The sequence below is a fragment of the Sturnus vulgaris genome, chromosome 12, assembly GCF_052056855.1.
Source record: "Sturnus vulgaris isolate bStuVul1 chromosome 12, bStuVul1.hap1, whole genome shotgun sequence".
NCBI classification, from domain to species: domain Eukaryota; kingdom Metazoa; phylum Chordata; class Aves; order Passeriformes; family Sturnidae; genus Sturnus; species Sturnus vulgaris.
Window position 1 is genome coordinate 20,877,848 of NC_142254.1, and position 12,457 is coordinate 20,890,304.

The following is a 12,457-nucleotide window of genomic DNA, read 5'->3' on the forward strand; positions in this document are numbered from 1 at the left end:
TGGGCCTTTGTTCATCTGAATTTCCTTTTAACTCCTTTCCCAGTTACCCTTTAGCACCCATCAGTGAAAATTCTGTTTGGAAGAGTCTCATGTTACTGAATTCCTGGAAGTTCCAGTTTGCTTTACCAGTGGGCAGAGGAGTTCATACCCTGCAGATAAAACTCTGCCAGGGCTGGACAGACAGATGAGTCAGTGAATCTTCAGGAAATCTGAGCTAGTGAGAAAAAAATATGTTAAAGACAAGGGTTTTTTTTGTTTTGCTGGTGGGGAAGAGCAGTATAGAGATGTTGGTGCTCAGCAGAGACCTGGTGCTTGGGAGTGGCTCAGGTGTGTGGCCCTAACACAGGAGGAGAAGCAGGTTCAGTGGCCATTTAAATAAAACTCTGTCCTTGGTCACTTAGAACCTGAGTCTACAATCAGTATGCAACATTAAAATTGTATAACCAATCCTTAATCAGGGTGCTGGCTGCTGAGCCCCCTTGTTGTGAGCTATGCCTGTGCTTCCCATGTGGATTCCTGTGCTGGGCCACCTCCAGAGTTCTTGGGGCTTTGCTTATCTCTGACTGTCACATTTGCTATTTGCTCCTCTTGGATATGAGCACACAATGATCTTAAAAGTATTTGCTGGTTTATTTATTTTTTCCTTTATTCAAACTTACTACAAACTTCAGAACTACATTTTTAAAGTGTGTCAGGGAATAATCCCCCAAGAGATTCTGCAGAGGATTCTGCTCTCATTTGCATCTCCTCACTGCTAAAACTGGAGCTCTGCAGGTGTTGCCTGGGCTTTCAGGTTTGGGACAAAAGACAACACTGTCACCCAGAAGTCCTTGAGGAACAAATGTGTCTTAGTGGAAACACTAAAATACTCATTTTATCTCCTAGAATGCTCTGGCAAGGAATTTCCATCTCTCGCCTGGGAATTTGGCAACAATCTAATGTTTCTTTTCACTTGGAGTATTTTTCTTAACTATTTCCTAAAAAGAAGGAGAATTTCCTTTGTAGTGCTATGATCATATTTACCTCAGGACTTCTTTTACCTCAGAGAATTTTTGGCCTGTGGCACCAGTGGGATCCCACTAATATAAAAAAAGCATTAAGAGGACACAAACCATTTCATACCAGGGTGTTGATGTTACAACAAAACAAAAATAAATGTATTTTTCACTGACATGTTCTGGGATAATAATGGCTTGCACACGGGGTTGCAGAAGGATGTTAAAATGTCTGACCTGCTCTTATTTATGAAGTGTTTCAGTGAATCCTGACATTGTTATCTTTTAAGTAGGAGGTGTCAGGTTACCATTTTCAATTTTTGTTTTGGTGTCTGAAGGAAAGCTGGGTTTATGTGCTTGGATGGTTGGACCATTCAATCATCCCATTTCTCCCTCTGCTTCCCTTTCGTTCTATTCTAACTCCTTCAGGGGTTTTGCAAGTATTGGACAATTCTAATCTGGTTTCACGAGGGTTTCAAAATGCATCTGGCATGGAGGTGGGGTCCTGGAATGCCAGTGGCTGTACACATAATGATCATCAGCCCCAGGAAATGCTCTCTTTCTTGGCTGACTGGTGGAGGTGGATGCTGGGGTGGGAAGGAGAATTCTGGCAAGACACAAGGGAATAGTCCCAGCTGGGGTGAGAGCAGGAGGTTGTAAGAGACGCGAGAGTTGCAGTTGGGATCATTCTGCCTGAAAGTAGACAGGCTTCAGGCTGCTTTAGAAACCAGATATTAACAATAACAACGAAATCAGCCATTCCCTTGCTAATTGCCCACCTGGCACGTTACAGCTGGAAGGCCACAACGAGCCCGTGGTGCTGCAGGTGTTCGTGGGCAACGACTCCGGGCGCGTGAAGCCGCACGGCTTCTACCAGGCCTGCAGGGTGACGGGCAGGAACACCACGCCCTGCAAGGAGGTGGACATCGAGGGCACCACCGTCATCGAGGTGGGGCTGGACCCAAGCAACAACATGACCCTGGCGTGAGTAGCTCTTCCCAGGAGTGTTCTCATTGATTAGCTTGGGTTTGGGAAGCCGTTTCCTTTTTCCATTGGGTTATAGTAAAGTCTGAACATCTCGGCGCTCTCGGCTCCTCGGCTCTTGCTGGTAATTCAGTGTACTCAAAGGAGATACCAGGAGGTCCCTGTGCTTTTGGGACACACAACCCAAAATCCTGGGTAAATTGCAATATTCTTCTTTTTAACACATCACGCTGTGTTTGCTGCTACTGTTCTTGGTTTTTGGGTTTTTTTTTCTTTTTTTTTTTTGGCTGTTTTTTTGCTTTAAATCATTTTGCATGGAGCCTGTCTGAAAGCCAGCACTGCATCACTCACCTGGCCCTGTACATCTCCCCTAGGACCACACTTATGGGAGGACTTATCTGTCACTTCCAAGTCCCACTGAACATAAATAATATGACTACAGTAAGTTTTTTTCTACTCCTGCTTTCTTTAAGTGAATGCAGAATATTTTGAAGCAATAATCCTACAAACACAGATCTCGCCCTGGGGATGGAAGAATGAAGAGCTGTGATTCTAAATTGAATGCTTACCAGAATTATATTGCACTTTCTGTTTTATTCATGCTTTCATATGCCTTTCTGCCATGATTCATCATCCAAATTAGGCAGGGTTGAATGAAAACTTGAAAAAGGTCATAGATTTCATGTAAATAAAAAGAAATCTAATAACATTTCTGTAATTACCTCAAGGCTTTTGACTTTGGCTTATGAAACTACTTGAGAGATTGTTAAAGATGCCGAACTTTGTAAACTATGAAACTGTGCTGTGCTCTGTGTTGTTAGGGTTGATTGTGTGGGAATCCTGAAGCTGAGGAATGCTGATGTGGAAGCCAGGATAGGCATTGCCGGCTCCAAGAAGAAAAGCACCCGCGCTCGCCTCGTCTTTCGCGTCAACATCACGCGCAAGGACGGCTCCACGCTGACCCTGCAGACGCCTTCTTCCCCCATTCTGTGCAGTGAGTGTCCAGCCCAGGAGCTGGGAACGCAGGGGCCTGGCCTTTGGTGTGGTCTCAGCATGGAAAGGGCGGGCAGGCCTTGGCAGGGGCTGCCCAGGGAGGTCTGGAGTGCCCATGCCTGGAGGTGGCACTCAGAGCTCTGGGCTGGGGACAAGGTGGGCATTGGGCACAGCTTGGGCTGGATGGTCTCCAAGGTCTTTTCAAACCTAAATGATGCTGTGATTCTGTGAAAATACCTTGGAGGGGAGGGTAAAAAACCAACCCTGTGTTAATCTGTGATAATTGCAGAATTGCTGTAGCTAAAATCAAGTGGATTGATTTTTTTTTCTTGTGGAGGAATATTAGTTAAAATTGTTGTCCAGTATTGAAAAATAGTTATACATTTCCTAATCTTCAGTTAAATGAATTTTTGCCTCCTGAAATTTAACCATTGTTGTCATGATTGCTTTGAAAAATGATACAACTTTCAGTCTCTTCTGTATTGTCACATTCATGCCTCAGCTTTCAGTGCTAGATAGGTCTTGAAATAAGTCAGCAAGCGTGGCTCTCTCAGCTGTGGTCCTTGCATGGGCCAGAGGCTGAATCTGTTCTGGTTCAGTGAAGGAACAAAACTTTTTATAGCTCTTTATTAAACTGCTCTGTTTAGCACAAGCACAGATGGCTGCCTTGGCTGGGGAGGTTCCACTGACCACCAGGGAAAAGGGGATTGTGGAATCATGGAATGCTTTGGGCTGGAAGAGACCTTAAAACTCATCTTGTTCCATCCCTTATCTTGATGAATGAGATGGAGAGCTTTGTCTGTGCATGGAAAGAGTAGAGAAGCTCCTGGGCACTCTTACTGTGCTCTTTCCATGGGATAAAAAGGATTTTTTGGAGTTATTTTTTAGAAGTACAGTTATCTTTGCAGCTCCATTCCAGCCAGTAGACCATGGTGGTATCTCACAGTAGTGGAGTATCTCATACTAATTTTCAGATTTAAGATCAAAACATTTTCTATAAAATGTCAAAGCCATTGCCGTATCTCCTTAGTTTGTAACTTTCTGGTTAAAGATACAATTATTTCACCCATAGAAGAAAAGGGAGTGGAAGTCTCCTGATGTTTTCTTTCACAGTCCAAAACTTGCTATTGTGAGTAGAAGCTGAGAGTCTGAGATGAAACATCTAGAGACCGCTTTTAAAATAAGCTGTTGAGCTAAAAAAAAAAAAAAAAAAAAAAAAGCTGTATTTGATGCACAGAGTAAATTGGTTTGGTTTTTGGCAGGCTGGGGTTTGGTCACTTGCTAAGAAAATATTCTCAATTGTGTAAGTTGCTAAGAGATTGCCCAGGAATTTTACCATGTCTCCAGTGCTGGAAGTCTTAGATCACAGAAACAAAACACTCTGGTCAGGCTTGTGTCTTTGGGGAATATATGGGTAAAGCTGGTCACGGTGTGAAGGCTGAGAGGGCAATTCCTGAGGCTCCTTCCAGGACTCTGTGCTTCTGTTTTAACTTAGGCCAAAGCTACAGGCACATGCAGTAGACCTTGGCCAAGCAAAATAGTGCTGGCACATGGCTACTAGCTATTCAAAATGGCATGAAATGTGTTGTTTATTGAATATAAATCATCTCCTCGAGCACATTACTCTGGGTTGGTTTGCTACATAAACCTTACTACAGATGTGTAAGGTACCTTCACAACAAGGTTTGCATTTGCACTCCTCAGAGCCTTTTTATCTTGTGTTTTATAATGTTCCTGAAACCATAGAAAAGGCATTAAGGAGCTACAGGCTCTTTATTTAAGGGCTGTGTTTTAAATAGGCTTTGTTAACTTGTTAGCAAACCTAAATCCAGTTACTCTTTTCATGTGCCTTGAGCATATTCAGTCCTTGCGTAACGGTTGCCTGGGAACCCGCAGCCAGAGTTGTAGAAAAATCCTTTCTGAAAGGTCATTAAATAATTTGGAGTGGTACAGGATGTATGTTCTGCTGTGTAGTAAGCCCAGAGAATATTGTTATTAAACACTCAAAGTGGGCCAAGCAAGTGCAGAAGCACGAGTCTGGGTGTGTGCCCTGGGCAGCTGTGGTGAGAAAAGGTGACTGAGGAACCTTTGCTGGAAACTGGAATTATTTTATATCAAATGTGTCAAAGCACATCATTTTAAAATGTTTCTCTGTTTAAATTGTCTGCAGTGCTCATTTGCATTTAGCACACGTGGTCCTGTTTGGTGTGGGAATGGTTTGCAGCAAGGACAGTTTATGATAAGGATGATATAAACCATCATCTGGACCCTCTGGCACGGGGGCATCCAGGGGTGTGTGCCTGTAAAACTGCATCCTCTTGGCTTCTTTTTTTGATTCAAATTGCTAAAATTCCCAACTCCAGAGATTGCAAGGATTTGGAAGGGACCTGGAAACTCATTCCATTCCACCCCCTGCCAGGGACCAGGCGACACCAGGTTGCTCCAAGCCCTGGGTTATTAAAAATCTGTGCAAAGCCCCCCAGGTAATAGGAGAATTACTCCTTCTGCTCTTTGGCAGAGCAGAACAAAATAAGCTTCACAAGAAAATAAAATTTTATGACCCAGAGGCTGAATTTGCAGGTAAGCTTCAGGTGTGTCTAAGATGCCTCTGGAAATCACTTTACACCAGGGAATTGCAGAACCACATTTCCTGCTCTTCTGAGCACTTGTTGAGCTTTGGCTCCAGCACTGGGAGTTTTATCTTGAAGATTTAATAAATGCAGGAGAAAAGGAAAAATATTATTAGTGGATCATTGAGCTGAGTGTGATTTCTGTGAGTTTGTTACTTTTAGTGAAGAAATAATAGACGTGGTTATATTCTGAAGAGTTTGTCTTTAAATCCATGATAAAGAAAGAAGCTCAGGAGTTTTAATTTTTCCTTCATAACCCTGTAGGTAAAAGTGGTTTGGTTTGGATGTTGATATTTTCTTGATTCCAGACTCTGTTTTTTTCCCTTGCAGCTCAGCCAGCAGGAGTCCCAGAGATCCTAAAGAAAAGTCTCCACAGCTGTTCAGTGAAGGGTGAAGAGGAAGTTTTTCTGATTGGCAAGAACTTCCTAAAGGGAACAAAAGTGATTTTCCAAGAGAATGTTTCTGGTTAGTGTGAAAGCAGTGCTGGCTTGGGGTGCAGAGCAGAGCCTGGGGTTGGGGTTTCACTGCTGGGTAAAGCTGTGGAGAGCAGACTGAGGAGCACTAAAATAAATTGCTCTACAGGATGTGCAATAACCTGGGCTTTTTAATTTTGATTTAGATGAGAATTCTTGGAAGGCAGAAGCTGAAATTGACATGGAATTATTTCATCAGGTACTTCTCTATTACTTTTATTATTACTACTATTATTATTATTACTATTATCATCATTAAATTTTAAATTTAAAAAATGCACTGACTGTTTAAAATAAAAATTAATCAAGCCTTTCCCTCTGTCTGTTCATTTTTAGAAGTAATACTAATTTTCTTTACATAAGGCCTGTTGTGAGTCTGGTAGAATATACTTTTGGATTTACACCAGTATAATTGTTCAGTTTCTAGCTGAGAGCTTGGATCCCACAGTGGGTTTGGTGAGCAGCTTGTTCCCCTTACATGCAGTGGAATTAAAATGCCTAATTCAGTTTTCCCAGCACTTTTCCGTGGAAGGAGATTGTGTGTACAGCACAGTCTTTATAACTGGCTGAATTTTTGTTCCACTTGGAAATGTTTTACAGAATATTTATTCTTTTTGACACATAGAAGTGTCTTTAATGACTGTCTGCAAATGGTGTCAGGAAAGTGCCATCCTGCTCCCACCTCTGAGGGCAGTATCCCACATGTGCATTGGGGTTTTATGGTGGTTTAGCAGCCAATTTCTCTCTTTTGATGTAAGTAAGTAGAATTAAGATCAGTAGTGATAAAATGTGATGTTTTTTGCCTTGCAGAATCACCTTATTGTGAAGGTGCCACCATATCATGACCAGCAAATCACCTCAGCTGTCTCTGTGGGAATTTACGTGGTGACCAACGCTGGCAGGTCTCACGACGTGCAGCCCTTCACCTACACTCCAGAGCCAGGTGTGTGGGTGCTCTGGGGCACCAGTGGCCATTTCAGCTCTCAGCCTGCAGTCCATGCAGCAGGAATGTTGAGTAACGTGGATCTTTCCCAACCCCTCTCGCTGGCGAGTGTTGCTCTGTTAATAATAAAATCTAAAGACTTTGCTTTGCTCATTTATGTGCCAAATACCTCAAATTCCAGCTGTCTTGTGACAGCTTTTCTTATATAGCAGCATCCATTTCTAGTTTAAGGATCAAAAAAATCAACATATCCCATACAATGCACCGAATAAACCAAGAAATCCCACCAGGCTTTATCCTGAGGAAAGCTGCAATTTGCCCACTTCATGTATTTTAGTTTATTTATTTATCTGTATCACAATGGACAGTGCAAAGGTTTGTGTGGGTTTCAAAGAACCTGAATTTCTTTAAGCTATAAGGAATTGTTTTGGTTTGCTTTGTGTTTTTTTGGCTTGTTTGCTGATTTAACGTAAGGAAGTTCTCAATGTGTTTTGTCTCGGCAGCTGGGACTCTGAATGTTAATGTGAAGAAGGAAATCTCCAGCCCAGCCCAACATTGTTCTTTTGAAGAGGCTATAAAAGGTACTAAATTGATTCTTATCAGTGTTCTTAATAATTTAACCATGAATTCCTACCCAGATTTGGTGAAATGAATCAGACATCCTGTGATAAGTCTGTGCTTATAAAATCTGGCCCTATTCTTAAAGGGAGGTTTGTTTTCTGACTCTGAAACTTGGACTTTATAACAGTATTCCTATCAGGACTTTTTAGTACAAGCTAATGGAGAGCAAAAGAGTTGCAAAAAATAATACTAATTTTTTTTTCATTTTTCATACATTAGGCTCTGCAGTCTAATCTTTATTTAGTATGTTTGCAAGTGAAAAATAAAAAAGAAGCCTAGGATTGCAGTTAATACAAAGACTTAGAAATTGTGTGGTGTTAATTTAGGCAAATATATAAACTAATATACAGGGTAATCCTGACATCCATCTAATTTTGTGTGGAGCTTAACTGAGGGAAAATCCCAACTGCTCCAGGAGAACAGCTGCTGCTCCTCAGAATGCAGTGTGCTGTTGCTGTTCCTTCATGTCCTCAGTTAATTTATGCAATAAATCTGAATTTACCTTCTCAATGGGGGTTTTTGTGTCTGCTCCTCTTTGATGCTTCATTCCTGTACCTGTTCTGCTCCAGGTTGACTCTGAACCAGAGGTCAGAGAATTTTGTTTGCTGTGTGTGCTTGGTCTGTTCTGTCCTTCCTCACTCCATACACAGAAATTTTACTGCCACGTTACTGTAAGATTTAAATCTGCTTAGGTTGTGGAGAGCTGTTGCTTTACATTGAAGAGTAATTCTGTAATTTACTTAAAGGGAGTTAGAGAATGATGAGTTTTACCATTTCCCCTCTTGTTCTCGTTTTGTTTGTGGCTGCAGCAGTGAAGGCCACAGGCTGTAACCTGGAGAAGGTGAACATTCTTCCTAGTGCCTTGATAACTCCACTCATGCCAAGCAGTATGATCAAGAACGAAGATGTGGCTCCAATGGAAGTGAGTGCACAAAAATGCTCTCCTCCTGTGTTCCAGGGCTCTTGGGGGCTGAGCACAGCAGCCTTCAGACTCTGAGTTACATCTGCTCCTTGGTTCATGCCTTAGTAGTGGAGAAGAGTGATAGACAGGGAAAGTGCCGTGTCCAGATTAGTCTGGGCAAAACACAATCACAGAGCATGAGTAAAACAATTTCCTTCAATAACTCACCCAGTTCCTGCACCCAGACAGATTGATGGGTTAGTGACCCTATGATGGGGATTTTTGTCCTGTGACACAGAACTAGTAAATTACTGTAAGAATATTCTTTTAATCAGTTCTTAGCGTTACTTTCATTAAATTGTGCTGTGATTCTGTCCTTGAAGTAGCAGATCCATTGCAAATAATTTGTTTGCTGGTTTGGGGGTGTCTGGGTTTCACATCTCTCTCTGATCTTCCCTGGATATCAGGGGATTTTGGGAAATTTTGGGAAAGGCCAGTAAGTTTATAAATTACTGAATGTCTTATTCTTTTCAGGCTTCAAATGTGGTTGGACCAACTCAGCAAGCATTGGAAAACAGCATGTCTGGCATATCAACTTCTGCTTCCCATTTACCTTCCGAAAGTGAAAACCAGCAGCAAATCCAGCCCAAAGTGTACAACCCAGAGACCCTGAGCACGATCCAAACACAGGACATTTCCCAGCCCGGCAGCTTCTCTGCAGTGTCCACCCCGGGCCAGCTGCAGAACAGCGATGCCCTGCTGCAGCAGGCTGCACAGTTCCAGCCCAGGGATTCCCAGCCCAGGGAGGTGCTGCAGTCGGATGGCACAGTGGTGACTCTGTCACAGCTCACTGAGGCCTCCCAGCAGCAGCAGCCGACGCTCTCGGAGCCGCCCCAGGCCCTGCAGCAGCAGATTTCCTCGAGCATCTTCTCGTCAGCCAGCGGCGTGAGCCAGCTCCAGAACACCATCCAGCAGCTCCAGGCTGGCAACTTCCCCACCAACACCGCCACGGGCAGCAACAGGAACGTTGACTTGGTGCAGCAGGTTCTGGAAGCTCAGCAGCAGTTATCCTCTGTTCTGTTTTCGGGCTCAGACAGCAGCGAGGATGTCCAGGATCAGCTGAACGCAGATATCTTTCAGCAGGTCAGCCAGATCCAGAACAGTGTAAATCCCGGGATGTTTTCCTCCTCAGACACAGCTGTCCATTCCAGAGCGGAGAACCTTTTGCCTGGGCGAGCTGAGAACGTTCACTCCCAGCCTGAAGGTGCCCTGTCCAACCAGCAGCAGCAGCAGCAGCAGCAGCAGCAGGCCATGGACACGTCAGCAGCCATGGTGATGGGGATGCAGCAGAACATGTGCCAGGCGGCCACGCAGATGCAGTCGGATCTGTTCTCCTCCAGCACGGCGGGGAACGGGGCCCTGCAGCAGTCCCCAGTGTACCAGCAGGCGTCTCACATGATGGGGGGCCTGTCCAGCAGTGAGGACATGCAGATGCAGTGTGAGCTGTTCTCCTCCTCCCCGGGGGTGTCCGGCGGCGACGCGGCCGCCCCCGCGCAGCAGCCGGTGTCCAACAACGGCCCTGCCATGTTCCAGCCCTCGAGCTCTGCAGAGGGAGAGGAGGCCTCGGGGCAGAGCAAACAGATGCAGAGCTCTGTGTTTCAGACCATGGTTCAGATGCAGCACAGTGGGGAAAGTCAGTCCCAGGTTAATCTCTTCTCGTCGACCAAGAGCATGATGAGTGTCCAGGCCAGTGGGACTCAGCAGCAGGGCGGGGGTCTGTTCCAGCAAGGTGGAGAAATGATGTCCATTCAGTCGGGAAGCTTCATCCAGCAGTCTCCACACTCACAGGCTCAGCTTTTCCACTCTCAGAACCCTATTGGTGACACTCAGAATATATCCCAGGAAACACAAGGATCCCTTTTTCATAGCTCAAATTCCATTGTCCACAACCAGACCAACACTAATTCCTCTGACCAACTGCAGCCCCCGATATTCCACTCACAGAATGCCATGGGTGTCTTGCAGAGCTCCTCGGTGCCTCAAGACCAGCAGTCTGCCAACATGTTCCTTTCCCAGAGTTCCATGAGCAACCCGGCCACTCAGGAAGAGCAGATGTCATTCTTTACAAGCCCAAATCCCATTTCTCCTCTTCAGACAGCAACAAACACTGAACAGCAGACTTCTTTCCAGCAGCAGACACAGATCTCTCATATCCAGAGCTCCATGCTTCCCCAGGAGCAGCCCCAGACTCAGCCTGCTCAGCAGGGTTTGTTTCAGTCCCAGGTGTCATTGGGCTCCATCCAGTCCAGCTCCATCCCTCAGAACCAACAAGGAGCCATCTTCCAGCCTCAGCATTCGATTGTTGCTATCCAGAGCAGCCCTCCATCTCAGGAGCAGCAACAGCAGCAGCAGCAGAACATGATGTTCAGCAATCAAAATGCAATGAGTACAATGGCCTCCCAAAAGCAGAACTTGATTTTCAATCCAAATCAAAACCCGGTTACCAACCAGGAGCAGCAAGGCCAGTCCATTTTTCATCCACAGTCCAACATGGCCTCGATGAATCAGGAGCAGCAGCCCATGCAATTCCAGAGTCAGACCACGGTGTCTCCTCTCCAGAATCCTGGCTCCACCCAGGCCGAAGCACAGCAGCCAACCATCTTCCATAACTCGCCCCAGATTCAGCTGGTCCAAGGGTCCCCAAGTTCTCAAGAGCAGCAAGTCACCCTCTTCATCTCCTCAGCTTCCATGTCTGCCCTGTCTGTCCAGAACAGCATGAGCCAGCCGGAGCTGCAGCAGTCCCCCATGTACTCCTCCCAAAACAGCATGGCAGGAATGCCAGGAACTGCTTCTCCTCCCCAGCAGCAGGCTCCTCTGTTCCACAACACAGCCGGAGGTGCCATCAACCAGATGCAGAATTCCCCTGCCTCGTCCCAGCAGACATCAGGAATATTCCTGTTTGGCATCCAGAACAGTAAGTGGCCAGTGCCTGATGCTGAGCTTACAGTACAGAGAGCTGCCATAGAAACAGGGAATGGTTTGGGTGGGAGGGAACCTTAAAGCCCATCCAGTGCCACCCCCTGCCATGGGCAGGGACACCTTCCACTGTCCCAGGTTGCTCCAAGCCCTGTCCAACCTGGCCTTGGGACACTGCCAGGGATCCAGGGACAGCCACAGCTGCTCTGGGCACCCTGTGCCAGGGCCTGCCCACCCTCACAGGGAAGAGTCCCTCCCTAATACCCACTCTAGGAGTGACGGTGCTCTCTTTAAGAGAGTATTTGTCTTGCTGTTTTTGGTTTCCACAATACACGCATTGCCTCTCTTCACGTTACTGAAGGAAAGCAAGGATTTTAGAAGCTATAGAGTTCAGAAAATTGTCTGTTAAAGTGTCCTTAGCTGTACAAACCTGCACTCTTCCCTGTCTCCTCTCAGCACCCAGCCTCCATGCCCAGTTCTGTGGGCTGTAGATCCTTTCTCTGTGTGCAGAGGTCTGTGGGTGCCTGTGAGCCCCAGCAGTGAGAGGTGCAGGTTTTCTTACAGCACGTTGCAGCAGCTCTCACGGTGCTGCACGGCTGGTGGTCGTAGCCCTGTTCTTTGCTGTGGGAGCCCCTGGCCTGTGCCAGCACACTGACGTGTCCCTCTGTCCCCAGACTGTGGGCAGCTGCTGCCCCCCGGCGCGGCGGCGCTGCCCGAGGAGCTGATGGCCATGGGCCAGCCCGGGCAGCCCCAGGGCGAGGCCCAGCCCGCGGTGCCAGCGCTGCTGTCCCAGCAGCTCCCCGAGACCCCCCCGCTGCCCTCGGCCATGGCCACCAACCAGAACATGGAGAAGATCGATGATCTGCTCGTGTCCTTGCAGAACCAGGGGAACAACATGGCTGGCTCGTTTTAATCAGGTAAGTGCTGAGTTTGGGGTGTGT

The 12,457-nt window shown here is 46.1% G+C and overlaps 1 protein-coding gene across 11 annotated transcripts in view; it reads left to right on the forward strand.

The window, feature by feature from the left end:
* NFAT5 (nuclear factor of activated T cells 5) overlaps window positions 1-12,457 on the forward strand; it is a 53,718-nt gene that overhangs the window by 34,080 nt on the left and 7,181 nt on the right. For 10 of the 11 annotated variants that reach the window (XM_014889532.2, XM_088172176.1, XM_088172173.1 and 7 more), the window contains 9 exons: window positions 1,789-1,979; window positions 2,801-2,973; window positions 5,933-6,067; window positions 6,222-6,274; window positions 6,886-7,018; window positions 7,522-7,599; window positions 8,449-8,561; window positions 9,075-11,514; window positions 12,191-12,433. In XM_014889532.2, coding sequence (XP_014745018.1) covers window positions 1,789-1,979; window positions 2,801-2,973; window positions 5,933-6,067; window positions 6,222-6,274; window positions 6,886-7,018; window positions 7,522-7,599; window positions 8,449-8,561; window positions 9,075-11,514; window positions 12,191-12,429 — 3,555 coding nt within the window. In that variant the 3' untranslated portion in view covers window positions 12,430-12,433. The remainder of the gene's footprint in view (window positions 1-1,788; window positions 1,980-2,800; window positions 2,974-5,932; window positions 6,068-6,221; window positions 6,275-6,885; window positions 7,019-7,521; window positions 7,600-8,448; window positions 8,562-9,074; window positions 11,515-12,190; window positions 12,434-12,457) is intronic. The other variant, XM_088172172.1, reaches the window with a different exon arrangement.